The sequence below is a fragment of the Watersipora subatra genome, chromosome 5 (genome assembly GCF_963576615.1).
Source record: "Watersipora subatra chromosome 5, tzWatSuba1.1, whole genome shotgun sequence".
NCBI classification, from domain to species: domain Eukaryota; kingdom Metazoa; phylum Bryozoa; class Gymnolaemata; order Cheilostomatida; family Watersiporidae; genus Watersipora; species Watersipora subatra.
The window spans coordinates 53,799,596-53,825,519 of record NC_088712.1 but is presented as its reverse complement, the minus strand read 5'-3'; the positions used below and the strand labels follow the sequence as shown (position 1 = coordinate 53,825,519).

The following is a 25,924-nucleotide window of genomic DNA, read 5'->3' as shown; positions in this document are numbered from 1 at the left end:
CTCGTTTGTATTGACAGCTTCTCTGCGCTCAAATGCAAGCAGCACCCTTTCTCTGTACCGGCAGACTTCAGATATGTCTGACACTGAGTCGATTTGTGGTCTTGATGATTCTGATACCTTCTTTTCTGCAAAGGATGAGACAGACGACTCTAAAGAAGGCTACACTAGTGAAGGTGCGTATAACCTCTACCTATAACCATGTATTTAGTCTGTACGCAAAAGACTCAGAGGTGACGCAATAAAGATGGGGTATTTTTTACCAATATAAGAAAGCTTGTCTTTGTTTACGGTTGCACGAGGAAGTTCAATGCTTATCTTCTCGCAGTATTTAGGTTTTCATTCGGTACCCTTTTGTTATTCCAAACTGAAGTGACTAGATATCTTCCAAACTGTCTACCACTCTGAAAATAAGTATATGTTTTAGGGGAATGTGGTTGTTGGAAATATGTCAAAAGTAGATTTGATTGTATTCAGTCACTGCTAATATCGTTACTGCGATGACGAGAGTCGGGAAATGGAAGCTGTAAACCGCGCTTCTGCTCTGCTCCATCGTATCTAACATCAGCAGAGTAACGCTGTATATACAGCCTAATCTTGATTTCTGACCACTTTAATAAAATTGCAATATACTACCAAAAATTTGAGCCAATGTTTTGACTCCACATCTGGAGTATTTTCCTATATATAATGTTCAAAGTTCTTCCAAAAATCGCAAGTTTTTTATCAGTACATATGTGTGTACCGTGCTTTTCGGACTATTAGCCGCTACTTTGTTCTAATGATTTGAGCCATGCGGCTTATATAAGGGTGCGGCTATTCTGTGGTGTTTTCTATCACCGCTAGGGCGCATTAACCAGAATCTCCGATTAGTGCGCCTCTAGCGGTGGAAGAAAAAACGAAGCAATGCCTAACGGTACTGTTCCGTTAGGCACTGGGTTAAAAAGCGTCGGTTAATACGGAACAGTGCCTAACGGCACTGTTCCGTTTTAAACAGCAAAGTTGTTGCTGCGTTAGAAAGCACCGTCCTGAGTGCTACAGCCTATACAAAGGTGCGGCTTATGTATTGTTTTATTATCGTCTATTGGGGAATAAAGCAGATGCGGCTTATATAGGGGTGCTGTTTATAGTCCGAAAAGTATGGTAGTTCTCCGTCACATCATTTGACAGTATTCAATGGGATTTTTTTAATAATTTATGCCGAGAGGATTAGTGAGAAGGTAGTCATGGTGAAAAAAAATTAAAGTTACACTTTTACTTACAATTGATGCAAAGAATTATAGACAAAAAACCTAACGACCATCATTAACTATAGGTCACACTGAATTGAAATGATCGATAGATTTTCTGGTTGTATGTAGATGATGTTGTGTTATATTAACTTCGGCATTTACATGCTTAGTAAAAATAAACTTTGGCAATCGTTTGCCTTTAGGTTGTCAACGAGTTAGTTGGGAAGGTAGTTATCTGCTCTTCTTTTTCAGCATCCATCAATTATTACCGTAAGAAGCACGCTCTTCCATTCGCTTGTCTAACCCTTCACTCACTTACTTATCGTCTGCCTTTCACATGTTATTAATACCTTTATCCTTGTTCTAATAACTTACTGACCCATTTCTAGACTTTACAAGGAGAGTGGAATTTCACCCCTTTTTCTTACTAGTTTTTCCCATGTATTCACTCATGTTAGGAGTCTAGTCTAAACTAACCTTCACGTTATCCTTTAAATCATGCTTGAATTTTTACTCGACTGTCATTACATAAGCTTTAAAACGAAAGCAAAAGACTTATATTGCTGGAAACCATTCAGAGACATTCAGAGTTCTCTAGTGGTTCAGAAATGCAAAACTGTTTGAGGTGAGAAGTGGATTAGCTCGAAAGCTCTCCTTTTAAAGTGAATGACCTGGTTTACTTACACCTAAGATGAAAGGAGAACAAAGAGATGTGGAATTCTTAAGTAAAAGAAGGGGTGGAGAGATGTGAAATTGTTAGGGGTGAAGAGATCTGAATAGAGAATAGAAACGCCGCATGGGAATCTGTTCATCAAATTTAAGTTGCCCTGAAGCTACATGAGGAGTTCAGCGAGGAGAGGTCAAACTTGGATCAGTTAATGTGGCAGATCAAATTTATAGTTTCTGCTTTTGATTCAATCAATTCTTAACTTTGTAACAAGTTTCTCATGTCCTCACATATTAAAGAAAGAAATTCCTGATTACATCTCCAGTAAACATAATTCTCAAAGGTTTATTAATTATCTGAGATGTTTAATTATCCCAATTTATATTAGTAACATTAATATCTAAAAACCTTTATGAGAAGTTGGGGAAGCTCTGTAAAGTAGTTAGGATATTATATCTCAGTCTAAGTCTCTTGTTAATTATTGAGTTGAGCTAAAATTTATTTGCAAGGATAGAATATGCTTGGTTCAATATACTGTAGATAGCTTTAGCTGTGTCCAGGTCATGATTGTACTTACATGTAGATATTAAGTGTATTAAACCAATCTAGCATGAAGGGAGAATTCAAATCTTTGTCTCTGAGCTGGGCTGAGGAGCTGTAAAATAAATCATATGCTTGGATGTGACACTAGCGGTGTGGTGTGGTGTGTTGTCGACAGAATATAAGAGCTCTACATATTATCAATATGATTATTGATCAATAGCACTCCCAAGACACCTGTCTCTGTTGGGGTCATCTGTCAGATGTTCATGTTGTCGGTCATGTAATCACTCAGTTCAATTTCTGTGATTCTAATGTTGAATGCGCTGCCAGTGGTGCTAGAGGGTTCAAATTTAATTGGCTGCTGCCTTGTCTGTGCTTTTTTATAAGGTTTTAGTTCCACATCTATTTACAAATATATCGGAATATCCCAAGTTCAATAATTTAACTTAGCCTTAGTGGCTGCCTGTTGTTTGGGCTTCAAATTACATGTGGTTAGAACCTCAAGTGCTCCCTTTGGCTCTCGCAATTTTAATGTTGTAAATTTTGTGAAGTGTAGGTTGTTAAACACTTGATAATATGAAGGTTTGTAAATTGTGCGTAAGTGTTATAAAGTTTTAAAGTAAAAATTTAGTTTCAGCATCAGGATGTGTTCTTTGCCTAGATTCTCTGAGGCATCTAATTGCGCTTCCTTCAGTGCATGTGCGTAAATCTGACTCGGTTACAGAAGGTATGAGTGACCAATCAACTGAGACTCTCACCGGCAGTACCGTTACAAGAACCAGCTCAGCTGAATTGTCTGACAATGTACCATCGTCTGCCAGTAGCCTGCAACACCATTTAAAAAAGGTGTACCGGCGAAGTGATGCTGAGATTACATCTATACCGGAGAATGTTGAGGAAGGAGAGGACGCACAAAATTTGGAGGCAGTGTCTGAAGAGATGGAGGTAAACTCGGAGGTTGATAGGATGGAGACAGAAGAAGAGGTGGAGTTTGAGACAGAAGCTTGTGATTTGGAGGCAAGAACATTGGCAGAAGAATTAGTTAGGAGAGAGATGGAATCAGTAGATAGAGATGTTGAGTCTAAAAGAAGGCATGTGGTGGTCGATTCAGAACAGGTGATATTAGCGGAGACAAACTCTGAGGTTGATTTTAAAAGAGATGGTGAAGTTAGTCCCCTGTTATCTGTGACTGATACAAACTTTTCACTAACCGACCGCAGCATATCACCGCCTTTCAATAACAATTTGCTTTTGCAGCAAACACTGCCTTCTTCTCCAACATTTGACCTAGGTGAGCACTGTCTTTTCTCTAGTTGCTAGAGTTTGACCTACTTGCTTTACCATTTCTGTATAACCCATTGCATCGTACTACATGTGTCGCATGATTTGTTCAATCTACGAGTTGTACACGTTCTGACCCCTCATGTGTTTAACCGGAGTCTGAACCTGTTCTTCACTTTGATGAAGTGCAACACTTTCTAATATATGCAGGAGGTAATTTTATAATTAATAGAGATCGAATAGGAAACACTGTGTGCCTACCTAACATACTGCCATGTCCACTTTATAGCATAACAGTTACAACTTTGTTTTGTAGTCGATATCCCAGTCCCCGATAGACCTGATATCATAGCATCGCATGATGATTACGAACCTCTTGACAAAACAATGGATGATCGAGCATTGTCTCAGCTCAGTGCTAGTAAGTAATCAAAATGCAATCCTCATACAAATAACCTTAGTTCACCCTGCCACATTAACCTGCCACAGTATGTCACATTAACCTGCCACATCCTGTCACATTAACGTGTTACATCTTGTCACACTAATCTGCTACAGCCTGTCACATTAATCTGTCACAGATTGTCACATTAACCTGACAGAGCCTGTCACATTAACCTGCCACAGCCTGTCACATTCACCATGTAAAGGACCTATTTTCTGGGTGAAGCGTTTCACAATGAACACACCTGCATGCAATTTTTTTCTCTGATTTTTACTCAGGATTAAATGTAGTAGAAAACTAGATCAGTATTCCAAAGGAGTGAAACTTTTTTATTTGTTAGTAATGTGGAACTAGTTTTGTTTTAGCCTGAGATATCGCCAGGTAGTTTTATTTAGGAGTAGTGGGAATTCTGAGATATCTCAAGCATAGTCTAATAATTTGAATACACAGATTCTGAATGAATGAGTACGTAAGACGATTGCTGTCGTTGCTAGAGCTATCAAGTATCTCCTGAAACGTACACCCACGTTTATCTGTCACATTTACAGACCTCCTGCACATGCTGTTTCTCCTCAGCAATGATTTGACAGCAACTGACAAGCGAATATTTTGCTCAGATCTTATGACACTTGACACCCTGACAGTCTTTCTCAATCATGAAGATGTGAATGTTGTCTACACAGCCTTCAAAGTGAGTTACTAATCAAGTTCGCGCTAGTTCCATATATCACAACTTTCAATATATGTCCGCTTTTAAAGAAATCCAACAACTGAATGTAGTAAAATTACTCATTAGTCCTTCTACTTTATAGTCTAGTTTGGAATTGTGTACCCTTTAGCATACGGGTACATAGAGTTATCAAAGATGGGAATTAAGGTATTTATTCGTTAGTACTGAGAAAGTAAATGAAATGTTGTGATTTGTGCAGTTGTTAAGTCGGGTGATTGAGATGAGCAGCACAGAAGATATCGAGGCATTTGTCAACAGGAGGGGTTTTCATCTCGTAGCGACCCAACTTAATAAAGTCATCGCCTCTGACAAACTGGTTAACATCTGTGCTCTGCTCGTCAATGGTCAAAGGTCAGTATGTAGGTCAAAGGTCAGTGCCAGTCTCAGCGATGTGCCATTTGCGCTAGAGTATTTGTTTAAGGTACTGTTGTTTTTTTTGTGTGGCTTGCTTACACGTGGAAGACATTTGTTGACATTTTCTTCAGAGACTGTTAGGTGATGAAATGCTATGAAAACACATTGCAGCAAAGTGCGTTGCTCCAGTTTCATCAAACAGTTGAATTCTTGGAGAGGCAAATGACTAGATTAAAGTACTGATTTTACGATTGTTGTTTTATGTTTTTAGCTGAGTCCCTCCTCAGCTAGGTTTTTCCCTTTATTTTAGTTTGTTTTATTAGCCTAGGTTAAGCTCTATACCCGTTTTTATCACCATCTGCGCCCAATCATCGGAGTTATCTGCTCTCACCTTAGTGATTCTCTACTTTCTGCAGCTGCTCAGCAATGTGCAAAGATGAGTTCTCAAATCCATTTATTCTGCCTCTGATTGGCATCCTTGAGAAGTGCTGCCATGACCTGACTCTCTGCTCTAAAGCCTTCTCACTTCTCTTCCAGGTATTTCATTAGCCAACTCTTCTTGCACTTGGAAAAGTGTGAGAATGCCTTTCTTATACGTCACTGAATTTTCTATATAATTTGTATTTAAGAGCTGTAATTGAATTCTCATCCTTTTTATTGTCTTTTTGTTTTATCTCTGTAGATATTTGAGGAGAGAGTCTCGAGTCTGGGATATGCAGTTCGCAACGGATTTGTACAGGTATTACTAGTTTGCTTTCGCACCATGGCTAGTCACTATGTAGCAGTCATAACTCTATGATTGTCGCAACTCTTTGATAGTCGCAACTCTATGATAGTCGCAGCTCTATAATAGTCGCAACTCTATGATAGTCACAGCTCTATGATAGTCGCAGCTCTATGATAGTCGCAGCTCTATAATAGTCAGAACTCTATGATAGTAGCAGCTCTATGATAGTTGCAACTCTATGATAGTCGCAGCTCTATGATAGTCGCAGCTCTATGATAGTCATAACTCTATGATTGTCGCAACTTTATGATAGTCGCAGCTCTATGATAGTCGTAGCTCTATGATAGTCATAACTCTATGATTGTCGCAACTCTATGATAGTCGCAACTCTATAATAGTCGCAACTCTATGATAGTCGCAGCTCTATAATAGTCGCAACTCTATGATAGTCACGGCTCTATGATAGTTGCAGCTCTATGATAGTCGCAGCTCTATAATAGTCAGAACTCTATGATAGTAGCAGCTATATGATAGTTGCAACTCTATGATAGTCGCAACTCTATGATAGTCGCAACTCTATGATAGTTGCGATTCTATGATTGTCGCAACTCTATGATTGTCGCAACTCTATGATAGTCGCAACTCTATGATAGTCGCACCTCTATGATAGTTGCAACTCTATGATTGTCGCAACTCTATGATAGTCGCAACCCTATGATAGTCGCAACTCTACGATAGTCGTAGCTCTATAATAGTCGGAACTCTATGATAGTCACAACTCTATGATAGTCGCAACTCTATGATAGTCGCAACTCTATGATAGTCGCAACTCTATGTTAGTTGCAGTTCTATGATAGTCGCAACTCTATGATAGTCGCAGCTCTATGATAGTCACAACTCTATGATAGTCGCAGCTCTATGATAGTCGCAGTTCTATGATAGTCACAACTCTATGATAGTCGCAACTCTATAATAGTCGCAACTCTATGATAGTCGCAACTCTATGATAGTCGCAACTTTATGATAGTCGCAGTTTTATGATAGTCACAACTCTATGATAGTCACAACTGTATGATAGTCGCAGTTCTATGATAGTCACAACTCTATTATAGTTGCAACTTTATGATAGTCGCAGCTCTATGATAGTCACAACTCTATGATAGTTGCAACTCTATGATAGTCACAACACTATGATAGTCGCAACTTCAGTATAGTTGCAGCTATTTCCATATTATCAGTTGTATTACTTCCTCACAAATGAACAATACCTTTCGTAAATGTATTAATCAAAAAGTACAGTAATATACTCTGTGGCAGTAGCCTCACGAGTAGGATCTCTAATAACTGCTTGGACCTGAAGCTACCTGCCCTCAACTGTTAGAGTCAGCCCTTGCTTTACAGCAAGTCTAAATAATTTTTTCAATTATTTAGTTTTGCAGTTTTTCGTTTTATTCATATGAGGTGTTACAGTTGTGGTCACATGCTGCCAAGAAAAAGCAGGTGGCTATAATTGCACTAGTTGTCTGCTGATTCCGCCAGGTGTTGTCCAACTGTTTGATGGCTTTGAATGATCACCACCCTTATATGGATTCTGATGACATGGATAATCTTCTTGCCTATATGCACACATTTCTACAGAAGATTGCCAACTATGTTGTCATGTATGTGTCCGATTCTTGCATCCGTTACATATTTCACACATTAACTCTATGCACCGGGGCAAATTGTCATGGTAACTCTACGCACTGGTGCAAATTGTCATGGTTTCTATGTCTGCGCTTCTCGCTAGTTGTATTTGATTTCTTCTAGGACTCTTGCTAGCATGTTTTTTTAAGCTTTAGATATCTGTAGTATGAATATTTACTATAACGAACAAGTGACACGCACACAGCTAGTTAGTGTCTTCTTTCTGCTCATGCAACTGCACTTCCTTTACTGCCATTTTATTGTCTGAGGATACCATTGTTGTATACAGATTGATTGTTATATACAGATTGGCTGTTGTATACAGATTGGCTGTTGTATACAAATTGGCTGTTGTATACAGATTGGCTGTTGTATACAGATTGACTGGTGTATACAGATTGATTGTTGTATACAGATTGATTGTTGTATACAGATTGACTGGTGTATACAAATTGACTGGTGTATACAGATTGATTGTTGTATACAGATTGATTGTTGTATACAGATTGACTGGTGTATACAGATTGACTGTTGTATACAGATTGATTGTTGTATACAGATTGGCTTCATAAGTTCACAAGAGACTGAAGCACTCTGGAGTTAAAGTATGAGGCATTGTGAACTGACAGTACTAGTGTCTAGTAGTCTCTGTATAGCACACTGGAGCAGTCCAACTCAAACATTATATCTGTTCCTTCACATTTATGCGAACTGATTTTCATTAGGATATATGCATTATCAATTGTATATATTTAATATTAGATTTTATTAATTTTATTTTTAAATCCATTTTTTCTCTGAATTGCTCTGCACTATTTTACAGCATTTGTGTTTTATATAAGTTGACATAGGTTTTGCGTTTCAGTTTTCATTTTAAAAGTACCACTAGCGATCAGCTAAACCAGTCAGCGCATAACTGCGTGCGTAACATCAAGCACTCCTGCCTTAGTATCAGTAAGTCTCAATGCCCTCAGATTCACCAGCCAATTCACTAGATATATTCTCCTCAGTGTGCTTGGTCTAGTTTTTCTCTTTCCAGCATCATTTTTCTGTGGAATTTTATTTTCTTCCGCACTAATCGCCTCAAAGCTCTTGTAATATTAGTAAATTTTGCTTTAGCATGCAGTAGGAGGAAAGCGTGTTTAAAGATTACTGTAGATGGCAGTTGTTTTCATATAAATTTTCTTTGCCACAGATATGGGAAGAATGAGTCTAAAACAGATCAGATAAAGTCACTTTTGTGTCCCTTCATGCTGTTGGAGAGAAGGGAGCGGCGCGAACAGCGGGGTAATCTTTATTGATTTGCATACGTGCCATTTTACTCTAAATATGTCTGCCCCATGAGTCACTGTAACCTGCAATTTCTGCCAGTGCATTGATTATAGTATAAGTATATAATTATAATATAGTATTAATTATATATTATAATTATAATATATAATTATAGTATAAGATTATAGTATAAGACACATATATGTATCTTCTTGTTAATACTTCATAGGCTCAGAACCATCACATTTAGTGGCTTTCCCTAACAGTTAACAGTTTGAATATATGGCAGGAAGTATGTTATGGCTGACTCCTAGGTTGAACACAGCCTTTACATTGTGTCCTAAGGCTAGATATGGAAGACCATCACGCATAAAAACCGTTGACATATTCTTGGCTGTTTTTTATTCAATAGCTACAGCACTTGACTGTGTCATTTTTCACATCACATAAGGCAGTGTGGTACCACTGTGTTTGCATGCATCAAATAGGCTCAGAGCTGCCCGCTGCCAACGAATTCATTTTCTACCGTTTCAACGATTCGGAGTTGCACTGCATAGATCTTTACAAGATTCGCAATGTATCCTTCTAAACAAAACTTGTTAAAGTCGACTCGCTTTTGAGTCAAGGTCACTTTTCAATTCGTGCGTAGTCAATTATCAGATGTAACTTCTGAGTCAAGGTCACTTTTCAATTCGCGCGTAGTCAATTATCAGATGTAAAAAAGTAATTGTTTTGTTATCCTTATTTGCGCAATTCATTCTTGGCATGTAAATATTATCGAAAAAGAGAGAAGTCAAGCAGAAACAGTAGTGAGTAGCATTAGGATATTTTTGTAGCAGACCCAAGTAGTTGTATGCTGAATTTTTCTATCTACGCTGGTGAGAGTTTAACTGAGTTTTATCAATTTAGATCCATCAACAGTGAGCGTGTCTATGATATTGAATAGTACTCTCACAGTGAATGACTGCACAAATTTTGTGAAGCGAAATTGCACCAAATGTGTTCAGGTTTTCTATAAATCGTGGTGGAAGCAACTCTGAAGCTATTCGAAGAATGGAAACGCACTGTATGTAGCGCATATTACTGTTGTATTAAGCGCAGAAATCATTTTGCAGCATTCTGAAATATTTCTAAACACGAGATCAACTTAACGTATATTCATGGAAAACGGAAATAGTGATACGGTTAAAAATGTTTTCCGCTTTTAAGAATAATTACAACTAAAAAAAAAGGCCTAGCCAGATTTTATTTCAACCCTGTTGTTAAGACTCACAAACTCGTTATTTGTATTCCAAGTTTTGATTCTTCAACTTGGAGTCTTTTGTAATTCCTATGACACAAATCGTTAACGTTCAGGGTTAGCTCAGGCCCTGCAGTTATTATAAAAACAGTCATTCACTTGTTCTTAGTCAAATGCTGTACATTGCTTATTAGAAAATTGTTACATACTTTTTCTGAGTAAAGTTTATTTCTTTAAACATCATTGTCATAATTAATGTCCAATTTGAGTTGATGGTTAACTTTTGCTTTATGCTTCTCTCACGTGTTGTTTTGTCATTGCGATATTGACTTGATGTTGTACCTCTTATTGGTTGATATTAGATAACTCTGACATAACTTGTGACAACTGTCCAGCAAGACATCTGACATGGACGCCTGTTTTGGCATGACATGGACACCTGTTTTGGCATGACATGTGACACCTGTTTTGGCATGACATGACATGTGACACCTGTTATGGAATGACATGTGGCATCTGTTACAGGTTCCTATGCAGTCTCCCGTGTAGAAACTGCCATTAGCCTCATCTATCAGGAGCTTTACACTAGCATTAAACAGGAAGCTATGGCTCGGCCTCTCGCTCTATTACAGAGAATTCTCAGCAGAGGTTCCATCCCAGGTACACTCTTACTATAACTCAATAGCTATGATAGACTAGTGATTTGTTTCAATGTTTGTGTTCTTATTCATCTGAAACTTATCTGCACTTTTGATTATTCATCTGGTTTCCAGTCATTTGAATTTAGCTATATACATCCATTTTATGTGTTTATCTTATTTTAATTTCAAATTAAAAAATTTTGTCACTTGGGGCATATTTGCTCTAAATGTTGTAGCATCTTATAGGCATAAATAACATTGTGAGATTATATAAGCATTGCAATTTTTTTTATAAAAAATATACAATGTGAACTTTGTTTCATAAATAATAAAATTTTTTTAATAATAAATCATATAAAGTAATAATAGTTTTGCAAAAAACAATTTATTTAATTTTGTTTATTATAAAGTTATATACTATTTCAGGTTTTTTGGAGAGCATTAATAATACTAACCGATGTAACTAAAATATGTGGAAACATTTTTTTATTGGCAATAATTTTATTTTTATTTATTTTATTTGCAACTTTCTCCAAATTATTCTATACAAGAATTATAAAAAGTAACAATGGTTTGTCAATTAGATAAATCAAATAAAACTTCACGTTAAAAATTAATATATAAAACACAAGTAATTAAAGTAGTTAATAGTTAGTAAAAAGATGTTTTATTTTTACTTTATTCTAGGAACACGCAAATGGAAAAGAAAGTTTGGCAATATGTTGTCTTCGTGATATGAGTGATAGAAGTATGGGGCATAACTTACACTGGATAGGGTTTTAAATAATTCATATGTTTTAGTTATTTTTATGTTTATTCTAATTTTTCACTTTTACTCGTAGAATTTTAACGTTTTTAAAAAGTTTCATTTATTGAAAATTACATGGTATGTTAAGACAAGTATTTTCTCAAATTTTACGTCGTATGTTGAGAATGCATGAGTGGAAGGGATATAGACAGTTGAGGTTTAACTCTAGTTAACACATTGAAGCCTAGACTTGAGGTAATTCGGGAATTGTCTTCCTCCGACTAGTCCTATGCTCAAGTAAAGCAAGCTGCAGTTTCGCTTTGTTGTTCCATACTTTTGGTTTACATATGATTACTAGCTTGAGTTCACATTGTGCATCATATGATTACTAGCTTGAGTTCACATTGTGCATCATATGTTTACTAGCTTGAGTTCACATTGTGCATCATATGTTTACTAGCTTGAGTTCACATTGTGCATCATATGATTACTAGCTTGAGTTCACATTGTGCATCATATGATTACTAGCTTGAGTTCACATTGTGCATCATATGATTACTAGCTTGAGTTCACATTGTGCATCATATGGTTACTAGCTTGAGTTCACATTGTGCATCATATGATTACTAGGTTGAGTTCACATTGTGCATCATATGGTTACTAGCTTGAGTTCACATTGTGCATCATATGGTTACTAGCTTGAGTTCACATTGTGCATCATATGTTTACTAGCTTGAGTTCACATTGTGCATCATATGATTACTAGCTTGAGTTCACATTGTGCACATATGATTACTAGCTTGAGTTCACATTGTGCATCATATGATTACTAGCTTGAGTTCACATTGTGCATCATATGGTTACTAGCTTGAGTTCACATTGTGCATCATATGTTTTCAGTATAATTTCAGAGTTTAAAGTTGGTTGAACTACTAGATCTTGCCGAAATACCGAGGGTTTTTCTAACCAACCGAGAAACGTAAAATGTCTCCTTATTGAACATTTGTTTCTAATGACAAACTAATTGAAATATTTGGTAATCAAAGCTCATCCCCTCAGCAAGATGAGTTTTATACTAACACTACTTGTTTTCCTGCTTATATAACAGATATTATATATACTCCCTCTAGCAGGTTCTAGTGTATTGCAATTATTATGTTTGTTCAGTTATCTCTCTGAAACGTCACTTCTTTGAAAGAGTATGAAAAAAAAACAGTTTACTTTTTTTATTTCTGCTTTTTTATTGAACTCAACAAGTTGGCACTTGTTAAATTGTTAAATTGTGCTAGTTAATTAGTTTCCCTTTAGGAAACCCGCTTGTATATGTAAGGCTTCAATGTGTTAAGTATTGCCTATTCAAAAGTACTATTTAGGGATGCCACTTGTTTTTTCTGTGAAGTTTGACTGAATAATTGGTGGTTCGGTCACACTGCACATTGATTGTTCATCCGTTTATTGAGCCAGCGTGTGCACTTCGTACCATCTCAATAAGTAACATTTTAGAGCCCAACAGGGGTTTGGAGGACTCAGCTAATTTTTCCATCAAAAGAATTTCGCTAGGGGGAGGCAACCAGTCTCTGACAGCCTCGATGACATCTCTGCACCACCTCGCTACTGACAGCGGAGACTCAAAGAATACAAAGAACTCTCTTGCCGAGATGCTGCTCTGTACCTTGAAGGATTTTTTCTGCTATTCTCTTTACAGAGGTTAGTAATAGGCAGACCATAGTGGAGGCTAGTTAATGCAAGTTAAGATAACTCCAAAAACCTTATGCGTACATGAAGCCTTGTTCAGAAATTAATACTGTAACGTTCAATCCTTAGTTTGGAGTTGTCTAAACATGTAATTGTTATTTCATTTAGAGTTGTGTTCACTTTTTAAAGTTGGAAATGCTAATTTTATAGTAGACCTGCTGTGAGATTTGAGTAGCCTCGTTTTAAATTGGAGGTCTGAAAGTTTTTGTGCGTGTTTTTTTCGCTAACAGTTTTCAGTAAGAAAAAAATAGAGACCAAATTAATTACATTTATGTATATGAACTGCATCATAACTACATGTAGACGTTACAAATTAAATAGACAGTTTGTCAAAATTACCAATTTTCTTTTCATCTTCTCAGATATAAATATTAAAAAGATGGCTCAAAATTTGCAAACTTAAATCTATGCTTTTACAAATATATTAAAAAATTAAACATATGCAGTGTTAAGACTTTTAAGTCATTTTAGTGAACAATGGATTTTATGATTAGACCATTTATGGAAATAATGTTTTCAAAAAAATATTGCCCTTTTTATCTGTCTAGTTGTGCATATCGCGCGTCTCGGGCATCTTATAGATGTTTAGCATTGTTGGACGGTCCTCATTTGACAGTTTGTATGGTCTGTTAGTACATCTAGTAATTTGCTAGAGAGAAATTCAGGTGTCCTAATAAGCTGCAATATTTTGTTGAATCTTGGAAGCAAGTATTACCCAACTTTGAAGAAAGAAGTGTGGAAGCTATTTCTTTACTGTCATCACAGCTTCTTTTACTTCCTTAACACTTTAACCTGCTGTAGTAGCATGGCAGGATGGCAAGAGGGAGATGTTGGGGGTTTGCGAGCCAGCAAGGAACACACTTTTTTAATTCCTGAGTAGGAGTATATCTTGTTCATGTATTTGACTTGATTAAGTTTGTTGTTGATGTATAGATGTGTTTGTTCAATTTTGTGTCTCTTTTGTATCTCTTTATCTGCGAGCTTTATAACTTCATCCTCTTTTTTAGAATAGGTCATCATAATCTGCATCATAGGCATCTCTTATATTCTTTTTGCCACAGTTAGCAGTGCTAAGAAATGTTCAGAGACATTAACGAGTGTCGTGGAATTGCTTGTCGACACTCTGATAGTTCAAGAAGATTCCGGAGTCAAGAAGTCTCTCTGGACATCAATCGTTGAGTCTGAAAAACTCAGAGCTACTGTTTGGAAATTGGTAAGCGGTGTTCATGAATGCTTGTTTGTTAGCATTTTGTATCAGTTGTCATCTCTTTTTTGTCAGTGGCTGGTTTCAGAGTTGTTAGTTTCTCTATCGGTAGTTGGTTTCTAAATTGTAAGTTTCTCTATTATTGGTTGTTTTCTGGTGGGATTACCATTGGTGATTAGCTCTTCTGACACTATGTATGCTGCAGCTTACAGAGATGATAACCTTTATGCTCTCACCTTCCTGCGATCAGATATCAGCTGAGAGCATCATTGCAGTCTTTGGCCTTTTGCCAGATACCAGTCAGAAGAAGATTGTCGATAATCTCACGGTAGGTTCTTTTCGTCGATCGGTTGTTTGTTGCTTAGAATGTTTGTACTCGTGTACCAGAGGTATACTAAGTACATTAACCCTTTGGCTGCCGCATTACTTGTTGCGCCAAGTGCTTCGGTGCCACATTTTTTCGCACAAAAACTCTGCATTTTGCTTTTACCCTAGCTATGTTATTACTTGTTTTAGCTGACCCAAGCTAACAATATATCATATATGACAGAACATGATCAATAGTACCTGACTTGGATGACTTTATAGTAAACCAGATGATGCAGAATACAAAGAAGCGCGTTTTTTGAAATAAAAACACAACTGTCTGGGCTCTAGTTCATATTGTATAACTGCTAGCCATTTCATTTTGCTATTAGAAGTGTTAAGATAACGTGACAGCAGTTTGCAAAAGCTACAATAAATTAATGCAAAACTATATAAAACAATATGAGTATAAAACAAATCGGAAATGGAGACCAGAAAAAATGTAAGATCGACTATTAAATAAATTTGTATCGTAAAAAATATAATTATCGACAGCATAAACCTCCTAAAATGAATGACAATATGTGCTTCAACGAAGAAAGGTTTAGAATTTAAACTAAAAGAAGTTATAACAAAGCTAGACCGATAACACCGTACAAAACCTTGAGTCTGTTTATAGAAATGAAAGATTTCAGATCATCGACTTTTGCTAGACATCGTTTTCTGTGTATGAGATAAGTAATTACCAACAAATATAGCGTTTCCTTTTAAAATTTATAGATGTATAGAGGCTTATAGTGCGATGGAACTAAGGTCAAGGGAGTTGCTTTGAAGTTTTGACAAATATTTATAAAGCGTTTGCAGCATCGCGAGAAAATGCATTCTATTTTGCCATTATCCATTTTTTACAACTTATTTAAATACTCATCCCAACTGTATAAAACTGCTTCATAGGAAATCTAAATATAAATATATTTTCTACTGTGGATATACGAGGTCTGATCCAAAAGTTCCCGGAATTGAGTTGTATACTCGTGCATATTCACACGATGGAAAAACCCATTGCAGGGTTGGCTGGGAAACACCTCTGGAGTGTTGTCACAAAATTTCAGGTTGCTATGACAATGCGTTCTCATGTGAGCTAACGATATGTCAAGGTCTGTCCGGTGCTTCGATATTTTAAAAATTTTTTTTATCATCATGTCTAATAAACAGGAACAGCGCATTTGCATTAAATTTTGTGTGAGATTAGGAAAAACAAGGATATTACGACCTTTAAAATAAAGTTTTGATCATTCTTGAAAGCTTCCTTAAAATCGTTGCAAGCGTGCATCCTGAGCTCGTTTTGGTCATCAGTCAGCAAGCTTGGCTCGAACTTTGCTGCGACTCGTTTAATCTGTTAAAAATTGTTTAAATTGTCAGTTAAAACTTTTTGAACAGTTCCAAAGATAAGTCCAGTCTCTCAAAATATCTCTAATGGTTAAACGTCGATCTGGCATGACTAGTGACCTCACACTGTCAATTTACGAGCAGGTTCTTGCCGACGCTGGTCTGCCAGACCTCGCGTCATCTTCAGTGCTGTCTCTATCTTCACAAAAACGTTTGTACCACTCAAAAATTTGTGTTCTTTATAGACCAGCATCTTCAAAAGCAATAGTTAACATTTCAACTGTATGAGTTCTTGTTTCCCCTAATTTCGCACAAAATTTAATGCAAATACGCTGTTCCGATTGATTAGGCATGACGATAAATTTGTTAAAAAAAATACCGAAGCACCGGACAGACCTTGACATATCGTTAGCTCACATGAGAACGCATTGTCATAGCAACCTGAAATTTTGTGACAACACTCCAGAGGTGTTTCCCAGCCAACCCTGCAATGGGGTTTCTCCATCGTGTGAATATGCATGAGTATACAACTCAATTCCGGGAACTTTTGGATCAGACCTCGTATCAGGTTTGTAGATATTTTGTAAACGTATTATGCTCATTCACCGGTTATTAAGTTTCATCGATTCTGAGTCGCTGCAGATTTGTAGAAGTGTGAAAATGGCACTCGAGTGACATAAGCATTTGTGCAGAAATGCGAAAATGGCACCCAGAGGGGTAATAATTTGTTTCTCAACATGAAATGCATTTGCCTATTCTCCTATATGATTATGTAAGATTTATTAAAAGCGCTCTTTATTTTCTGTAGCCCAATGACTTCCTACTACCCAACTTGCGGAGGTTCCTGCAGGTAAATTTTCTCAAAGACGTTTCAGAGAGCTTTCTTCGCAGAATTTTAAACAAGCGCAGTGCTTTTCTGCTTCGTTCTACGAGTGCTCCCACCCTTCCCGTCCCTGAGAAAACAGAGAGCAACATACAAAGTCTCTGGTTGACTTCTTACATGAGGGACCGTAAAATCTGGAAAAGGCAGCTCGCAGAGAGAAAACAAAGGTGAGTTTGTTTTTCTTCACAGTGATTCAATTGTGTACCTTTTATTTCCTACCAATTTGCAGTCAGTTGTTTGAGTTGTTGGAAGTCTTGCCAGGTGATACTATGTCAGTTGAAATATCCAATCACTGTCGATCTTGTCTTGGTGCTCACATTCAATTGTTAAATTTCAAAATCTAGCATGCGTAATTTCATATTTAATATTCATATTGTTCTCTCTTAAGGTTGAATTTGCACAAAGTTTTAATAGGTTTTATTAGAAAGGATGGATATTTTTTTATCGTTTGCGATTGTTGTTGACGTTTGGCATGATCTGATTGCCAGGAGGATTGAAATTAACAAAATTTGATCGCAGTTAAAATGCTCAGAATCAAGCAAAAGTGTGATTGTGATGTCTATAGTTGAACTCTGGCAAAGAGACTGACAGAATAGGGACACGTAACGCTGCAATTTGAGTACAATATTCTATTTCAGTTATGAATGAGACAGGAAGCAGCACAACTAATGCCAGCATTTCAGCATGCATTTTTTTCTGAGCGTTTTAACTGCGATCAAGTTTTGTCGAGTTTAATCTTGAAACATCCTGGCAGTCAAATCACCCAAAAGATCAAAAACAACTGGAAACGATATAAAGTATGATACTTTATAATATGATAGGAAACGATAGGAATATGATAGGAATATGATAGGAATATGATAGGAATATGATAGGAATATGATAGGAATATGATAGGAATATGATAGGAATATGATAGGAATATGATAGGAATATGATAGGAATATGATAGGAATATGATAGGAAATGATAGGAATATGATAGGAATATGATAGGAATATGATAGGAATATGATAGGAATATGATAGGAATATGATAGGAATATGATAGGAATATGATAGGAATATGATAGGAATATGATAGGAAATGATAGGAATATGATAGGAATATGATAGGAATATGATAGGAATATGATAGGAATATGATAGGAATATGATAGGAATATGATAGGAATATGATAGGAATATGATAGGAATATGATAGGAATATGATAGGAATATGATAGGAATATGATAGGAATATGATAGGAATATGATAGGAATATGATAGGAAACGATAGGAATATGATAGGAATATGATAGGAATATGATAGGAATATGATAGGAATATGATAGGAATATGATAGGAATATGATAGGAATATGATAGGAATATGATAGGAATATGATAGGAATATGATAGGAATATGATAGGAAATGATAGGAATATGATAGGAATATGATAGGAATATGATAGGAATATGATAGGAATATGATAGGAATATGATAGGAATATGATAGGAATATGATAGGAATATGATAGGAATATGATAGGAATATGATAGGAATATGATAGGAATATGATAGGAATACGATAGGAAACGATAGGAATATGATAGGAATATGATAGGAATATGATAGGAATATGATAGGAATATGATAGGAATATGATAGGAATATGATAGGAATATGATAGGAAACGATAGGAATATGATAGGAATATGATAGGAATATGATAGGAATATGATAGGAATATGATAGGAATATGATAGGAATATGATAGGAATATGATAGGAAATGATAGGAATATGATAGGAATATGATAGGAATATGATAGGAATATGATAGGAATATGATAGGAATATGATAGGAATATGATAGGAATATGATAGGAATATGATAGGAATATGATAGGAATATGATAGGAATATGATAGGAAATGATAGGAATATGATAGGAATATGATAGGAATATAATAGGAATATGATAGGAATATGATAGGAATATGATAGGAATATGATAGGAATATGATAGGAAATGATACTTTCGGGTGAAATCTACTAAAGTTTTGTGTAAGTTCATCTTTAACTTGATCATTTTCTTAATTTTAACTGTTTGATAAGAAGAAATAGTGTTGAAACAACTTCTGTTATAATAACACCATAGAGTAGTGAGTTCAATGGATTACACTGTTTAATTTTAACTTTTTATGATACATTTGTATTATCATTTATGATGTTCTAGTCGGACTAACTCTTAAGAATTAAAAATCGGTGACATATTATACGCATTTTGTTCATAAACTCGAATGATCATAAAGTTTCAATGTTCTCTTGACTGCAGTTCTCTGCATCCTTGAATAAGTTAAGGGTGGACTGATAGTATTAATGGTTTAATGTTTTATAGCAACTCGGATCTAATGAGATGGCCAGGTGCTGGCTGTTGATGCATGCGTTTGATATTTTTATGGCATTACCCTACAGGATGAAATTATTCGCGGAGTTAATTTTTGCGAAATTTGTCTTTTCATGCATATTCGCCGACTAAATTATTTGCGGATGAACACATTCGCGAATAAATTAATCTGTGAATGCAGCTAGCAATCAACCTTCACAAGCGTATACCACGTGTTTAGGTTTTTATTTACTTGGGAAATTTATGTCGATCATGCTAAGCTGTAAATTTCTGGCGCTGCATTCAGAGGTTTTGATGAATATTCATCGATTTGGAATTTTGGAGGCCTTTGGTGAACCAACAACTTGTGGTAAATTATGAGTTTTTTTCACCATAAAGAACTGTAGGAGAGATTTTTTCGATGACGATGCCGTGACCGAATTTCAAATAACTTGTGGCAACCTTGAATAATTTTGTAAAGAAGTGTGATACATTGGCAATGGGCTTAACTCAAAACGCCGGCGATGATTTTAAAAGAGTTTGGAACTCAGCTACGTTTACTAACTCGGCCTAGCGGCTAGTTTTTAATTTGAGGTAGTAGTTATTCTCCCTTGTGTTAAAAGTAAAACTAATTATTTGCAGATTTTAATAATTTAAGGAATTGACTGTATACAAATTCGTGAATTATTAAATCCATAAAATAATTTCATCCTGTAGGGTATGAGCTAGGAGTCGTCCAACCATTAGATAAAACTGAATGGTAGTCAAGTGTGCACAGGTGTTTTGATTTTCAGGTGCATAATATAGTCCTTAGCTATTGAGCTTATGATGAAAATTGTACATCATTCAGTTGATCTCAGCAGTAAATCAACTCTCCTAAGGACTAGTTTGCTACTGTATATAACTAACATCTCGTCGTCGGCAATCTCTTGATTCACGATTAGGATGTCTACTTGTTTGCGTACTCTCAGATCTCAGTGAATCTGATTTGAGATCGGCTAATCTTGTCACACGGAGGGCAGGGGTAAATGTTTTCTGCTACAGAAATTGAGTTTTGATAAGTTTTTTGGGCAAAAATAGTCATTATATAAAAACGGTATTTGCACCGAAATCAGTTTTGTTGTAGTTCTGAGAATGGAACGCATAGACATAATGTCCATGACAATCCTGAACATTTCTTTATAAGCGTGTGTAAAATGAAACACTATCATTTATCATAATGTTATATTGTCAGCAAATGATTTACCTGTACTCTTGCTGGTTTGAAGGGTGATTAAAGCCACAGAGAGACTGGTAAAGGACCTCCGCAATGCTGCCATGGAAGTAAACAGAGATGTGGTAAACAGACAGAACATGCAGCGGAAGAGGTTTATTGAGCTGATGAAAATACACATAGCAACTGAGGTGTCGGTACGCAAGCAGTGGCAGAGGATTATTGAACAGTTCACTCATGAAAGGTTAGTTCACGGTGTGTGGTTAGTGCATGGTCATGGTTAGCGCATGCTTTGTGGTTAGTGCATGCTTTGTGGTTAGTGCGTCGCATGTGAATAGTGCATGGTTTGTGGTTAGTGTATGGTCTGTGGTTAGTGTATGGTCTGTGGTTAGTGCATGGTCTGTAGTTAGTGCATGGTCTGTGGTTAGTGCATGGCCTGTGGTTAGTGCATGTTCTGTGGTTAGTGCATTGTCTGTGGTTAGTGCATGGTCTGTGGTTAGTGCATTGCCTGTGATTAGTGCAATGCCTGTGATTAGTATATACAGTATGTACATATATATGTGTATATATACACGTATATATCTTCATATTCTGTAAAACCTCTATTTGAATGCCATGACGCTCTATTTTTTAACCCGTCCCGTATAGTGCCATTTTATTAGAGGTGATGTTTAAATAGAGGGTCGCGCTGTATTTTTTGATGAGCTCGTCAGAATTTTGGGAAGATAAATTTAACCCTTTTACGGGCGAATCAAATGCCGCCTTAACAAATAAATGAATACTTTACAAATAATATTTCCATACTCTTTAGAATTCATTAAGAAAAAACCCTCATCGCTCATTTGACTACAGACGGCATTTCACTACAGTTAGCAATGAGTAAGATTTGAGTAACCAAATTTTTTGACAGATCAGAATGTCTTCTAAAGGACTGAATAGCCAGCGTCCTAACATCAATCAGTTTGCTGGAAGACATCAGTTGAACATTTATACATATACTGCATGAGTGTAGTGAGCAACACTAAGGCCAGAATGCACGGGCTTAGTATATAAACTGTGATTCAAGGAGTTGTTCACTCATGTTGGGTATTTTACTGCAACCAGATGCTTGGCTCAAGTTCTAACTTTTGCCATTTAATAAAAAATTTTGAAACTGCAATTTGAAACATAAAAACTCATTTTCCTTTAAGATTCAAAACAGGCAGTTATTTTTAGTTCAATCAAGCCTTAGCTTTTTGTTGAACAACTGTCGCCTTTCTCTGGTAATTTATGTGTATAAATATTAGCAATATCTCAGGCAATTATACATAGGCAAGCAGCTATAAAATAGTACAATAAAATTCTCAGGTATTTTTGTGGTGAGAAGTTCCAATTTCAGCTCAATCTTTCGTGAATTGCTTTTTATAGAAACAAAGTGTACATATTTATTGGTTATCAGTATTTTGGGCAGCTTTTAGATGAACAGTAGATAAGGAACATGAATATGAATATGATGCCGGTTTTGAAACCTGCTGGCTTCATCATTGTGTCTCTCTCAACAATTGTAGGGCTGTCTGGACAGATCCTTCAAGGTTTCCCCAGTCATGGGAAATGGACCCGACGGAGGGTCCAGGAAGGGTGAGGAAAAGGCTACAGAGGTGTCACCTGCTCAATATTGCACCAAAGTTTCTTCTTGGCGAGTACAAGTATAAACTGGAGCTGCCTAAGAGTGGCCCGCCGTTGCAGTTCTTATTTGAGGAACTAAGGCAGAACGAGTCAGCGAGTGCAGACGTCATCTGCAGGCTGCACACTAATGAGACAATCAAGTAGGCATCCTAATATAAGACTAACATTGCGTTTCCATTACACTGTTAAGCCGCAAGTTTGTGCCATCACAAAGATAGAAACAGTCAAGCGATTTTTTTTACGCCCAATTTTGTACCGAATTTTTCATGCTTGCAAAAGATGGAAACTGCTCTTGCGAATGATGCCGGGAAAATGCCGTGCAAGCTATTCCATTTTAAACATTTTCTACACTTCAGTCGTTCCTATTTTGATTTCAATTTGATAAGTTTGGAATTCGCCGCTGTGACCTCTGGCGTAGAATTCCTTATATTTTTTAACAAATTCTAACAACAATTATATTCATGCTCGTGTTAATCCGCAACATGCGAATGTCCATTGAAACACATGTCACAAGGTAACTTTACAAGTGCACACAACTCCACACGATAACTTTACAAGTGCACACAACTCCACACAGTAACTTTATTAGCGCACAATTCGCAGCATATCATAGCGTATCATAGATATGAAGTCGTAGTGTTATCTCTGTTCGTGTATTGCATAATGTATTGCTTATTGCAGCTTCACTTGTAAGTGCAGCAATGTAACACCCAGTACTGAAATTCACGGAGAGCTTCTTATATCAGATGATTGCATTCATTTTGTTGGAGATGATGCCATATCTGACTACAGCAAAACGGTTGGTGTTAGCTTTAATTTTTTCGCTATGAAAAGCTCTTATAACCGCTCTGAGTTAACAGATGCACCCAACACTTTACCACAATAAATTTAAGATATTGGGTTGTCACTTTTTAAAAACAAAACAAACCAGCTAGTTTTCGTTTTACTCAGAATTCACAGCATAATATCGTGATTTCCAATTTTTTTTATTTTCAACTTGAGACGGATGACAAGTAAAATTGTAAACAGTGACCTCAACGTATTTCAGCTAGTGAACTTCTTTAACATTGAGCCTCAGATATTTCTGATGATTATATTTTTACATTAGCGAAAGGAGGTCTGCATTTTGGTCAAACTGGAAGGATTATAGCATTTGTTTGCAGCCAGTTTCACTAAACTAAAAAAATATTAACCATGGCTTTTGTTTGCCAAGTGCTTTCATTCGTGTGCAGATTTTTTGCCCATTCCAAAAATCATTAGATAAAAGCTTTATTACAAAAACTCTAGCTTTCACACCAGCGATACTCAACAAAAAGTTTTTCGGCATGAATTAATTCTGTCAGAACAAGCAAAAAGTTCCGTAGTGAAAGAGTTAGTACTGCCTTGAAAGGTTCATTCAAGATGTTGCTGGTCAAATTTTAGCCAGTCTCTGAACAGACATATTCTGTAGGCCATGAAACACGACTGTATGCTGTATCCAGAAAAATGCTTGATAATGTGTTTCAACGCTTGTGTAATTCAACTTTTATGGAGGTTGTAATGTTGCTGTTGAAGCTGGAAAAACTGATAACTGTATCTTCATCCATACGTAGACATGCACAAGTGTACTGTTCAGATCAGCAATGACATGTTATTGCAGGTATTTTCTGAGAGACAGGAGTTGCTGTTTATTCGCTGGCCATGCAATGAAATTAAATGCTTCTACAAAAGACGCTACCAGCTGCAGGACAATGCACTTGAGATATTTTTGACCAGTGGCAGAGCTAGTCTGTTTGCTGTCGACTCCACCAAGGTAGCTTGTCTACTATGTTTATCACAGTGATGTAAATAGTGTATGACTATTAACGCCTAAGCTCACCAGGGCGGGAAAGAGGTGATGCAAGACACTTGTAGGTGTATTAGCATCAGCCATGTAACGGATGCTCGTTGAAGCACACTGGCGGTCTGGAACACGAGCAAAAATTTTTACCCTTAATATTCATAAAAATTGACTTTTTATGCAAGCACTTGTAATATACTAGAAAATCTCTATTTGAACGCCATGGCGCTGTATTTTTTAACCCTTCCCCTGTCGTGATGGTCAAACAGAGGTTGAAATTGCATTTTTCAAATAGCTCCTCAGAATTTGGGAAGATAAATTTAACCCTTTTATCAGCAAAGCGAATGTCGCCTATATTTTGCACTCTCCTTTAGGCGGAGCAATGTTAAACCTTTTAGATGCAATAAATCTGCTAACTTGCTTCCAACTTGTTGTTGATCTCTAAATGAATATGCATTGGGAAGCCGAAAAATATCTCTATCAGCTGATATTTATTGCTTGCAGGTAACCTGCAATGATATTATAGCCTGTGGCCTGCTTTCAAGTTTTTGGAGCTTTCAATTTTTTATTTCATTCTAGATTTAAAGGCATATTTTTATTTGATAATTATATTCAACAATGTTGCATAAAAGCTCATTGCACTCATTGATATGTTTGCTACAGTTTGTAGCCAAAACTGGCTTTTTATGCGCTATAGAAGAGGAGTTATGAGTGTTGATCTATCTATTATAAGCCGAGTTGAGATTACCACAAGGATGCTATCAAATAATATGCTATAAATCTGCAAATTTATAGGTTATATCTTAATAAATTATTAAATGCTACAAATATATATTTAAGAACAAATGCCATGAACTAACCATACTTATAATACACGCAGAAACAAAAATTAACATTTTGGAAACAAAAATATTTGCATCGTTTGCTCGGCCAGTTGCATTTTGATTGTTGCTTTTGTTTGGAACAAATTCATCTTCTTTTGACTGTTCAATACCTTCTACAGTGTCTGCTGACCTCAACTCTTCCGCACTGCTAAGTTAGTTGATATTAGCGTTCAAACAATTTTTTGGCAGAACAAAACTTTTACACGTTGAATTTCACACAAATAATAATAAACCTTTAGCTGCATGGACGCTAAAGACAACATTTAGCCAAAAACCAAAAACTAGTCGTTCACATACCATCGTGAATGTAAACCGTTTTTCACATATGTCGAAGTATCAAAACCATGTTAAACAAGGAACTTCTATTAGCCTGATACTATTATTAATTATTTCTATGGTGCTGCTTTCAAAGTTTTAACAAAAAACTGAAAAGCTTAAGAGTTGGAAAACTGAATTTGATACGATCAAATACATTGAAAAAATTAATTGTTATTAATGTAACTGAGTCATTATTAGTACGATTTTGTGGACACTTTTTTACTGATCACTTGCTATTATTGTTACGTAAAGATCAACGAATGTCAAAGTGGCGTTCAATTAAAGGGTAGTGCTCTATTTTTCAACTCTTCCCCTATAGTGGCAGTCAAATAGAGGTAACAAAAGGGTGGCTTTCAATTAGAGGTTTTACGGTAAATTGTATATTTTGCTATTCTCTTTTACCAATTTTTTTCATTAAAAATTTTTTTTTTAAAACATCATATTGTTTCAAAGCGACTCAGTTTTTACTGTAAGGGCTTTGCACCTTGATTAGCCAAGCTATTGTGCACATGGAGCCTTCATCAATAATTTTTAATATTGTATTTTTTGTGATT

The 25,924-nt window shown here is 36.2% G+C and overlaps 2 protein-coding genes across 5 annotated transcripts in view; both read left to right on the top strand.

The window, feature by feature from the left end:
- The window catches only part of LOC137397470 (uncharacterized), a 58,933-nt gene extending 58,737 nt beyond the window's left edge, over positions 1-196 (top strand). The window contains exon 30 of the mRNA XM_068083759.1: positions 18-196. Within this exon, the coding sequence (XP_067939860.1) occupies positions 18-196 (179 nt within the window). The remainder of the gene's footprint in view (positions 1-17) is intronic.
- The window catches only part of LOC137397634 (lysosomal-trafficking regulator-like), a 44,283-nt gene continuing 18,460 nt past the window's right edge, over positions 102-25,924 (top strand). For 3 of the 4 annotated variants that reach the window (XM_068083933.1, XM_068083931.1, XM_068083934.1), the window contains exons 1-19: positions 132-173; positions 1,482-1,499; positions 3,164-3,730; positions 4,037-4,141; positions 4,714-4,856; positions 5,095-5,246; positions 5,666-5,786; positions 5,932-5,988; positions 7,516-7,637; positions 8,858-8,949; positions 10,700-10,834; positions 13,067-13,270; positions 14,380-14,531; positions 14,728-14,850; positions 17,026-17,267; positions 20,740-20,928; positions 22,232-22,489; positions 23,031-23,148; positions 23,989-24,141. In XM_068083933.1, coding sequence (XP_067940034.1) covers positions 3,169-3,730; positions 4,037-4,141; positions 4,714-4,856; positions 5,095-5,246; positions 5,666-5,786; positions 5,932-5,988; positions 7,516-7,637; positions 8,858-8,949; positions 10,700-10,834; positions 13,067-13,270; positions 14,380-14,531; positions 14,728-14,850; positions 17,026-17,267; positions 20,740-20,928; positions 22,232-22,489; positions 23,031-23,148; positions 23,989-24,141 — 2,928 coding nt within the window. In that variant the 5' untranslated portion in view covers positions 132-173; positions 1,482-1,499; positions 3,164-3,168. Of the gene's footprint in view, positions 174-1,481; positions 1,500-3,163; positions 3,731-4,036; positions 4,142-4,713; positions 4,857-5,094; positions 5,247-5,665; positions 5,787-5,931; positions 5,989-7,515; positions 7,638-8,857; positions 8,950-10,699; positions 10,835-13,066; positions 13,271-14,379; positions 14,532-14,727; positions 14,851-17,025; positions 17,268-20,739; positions 20,929-22,231; positions 22,490-23,030; positions 23,149-23,988; positions 24,142-25,924 lie in introns of all 4 variants that reach the window. The other variant, XM_068083932.1, reaches the window with a different exon arrangement.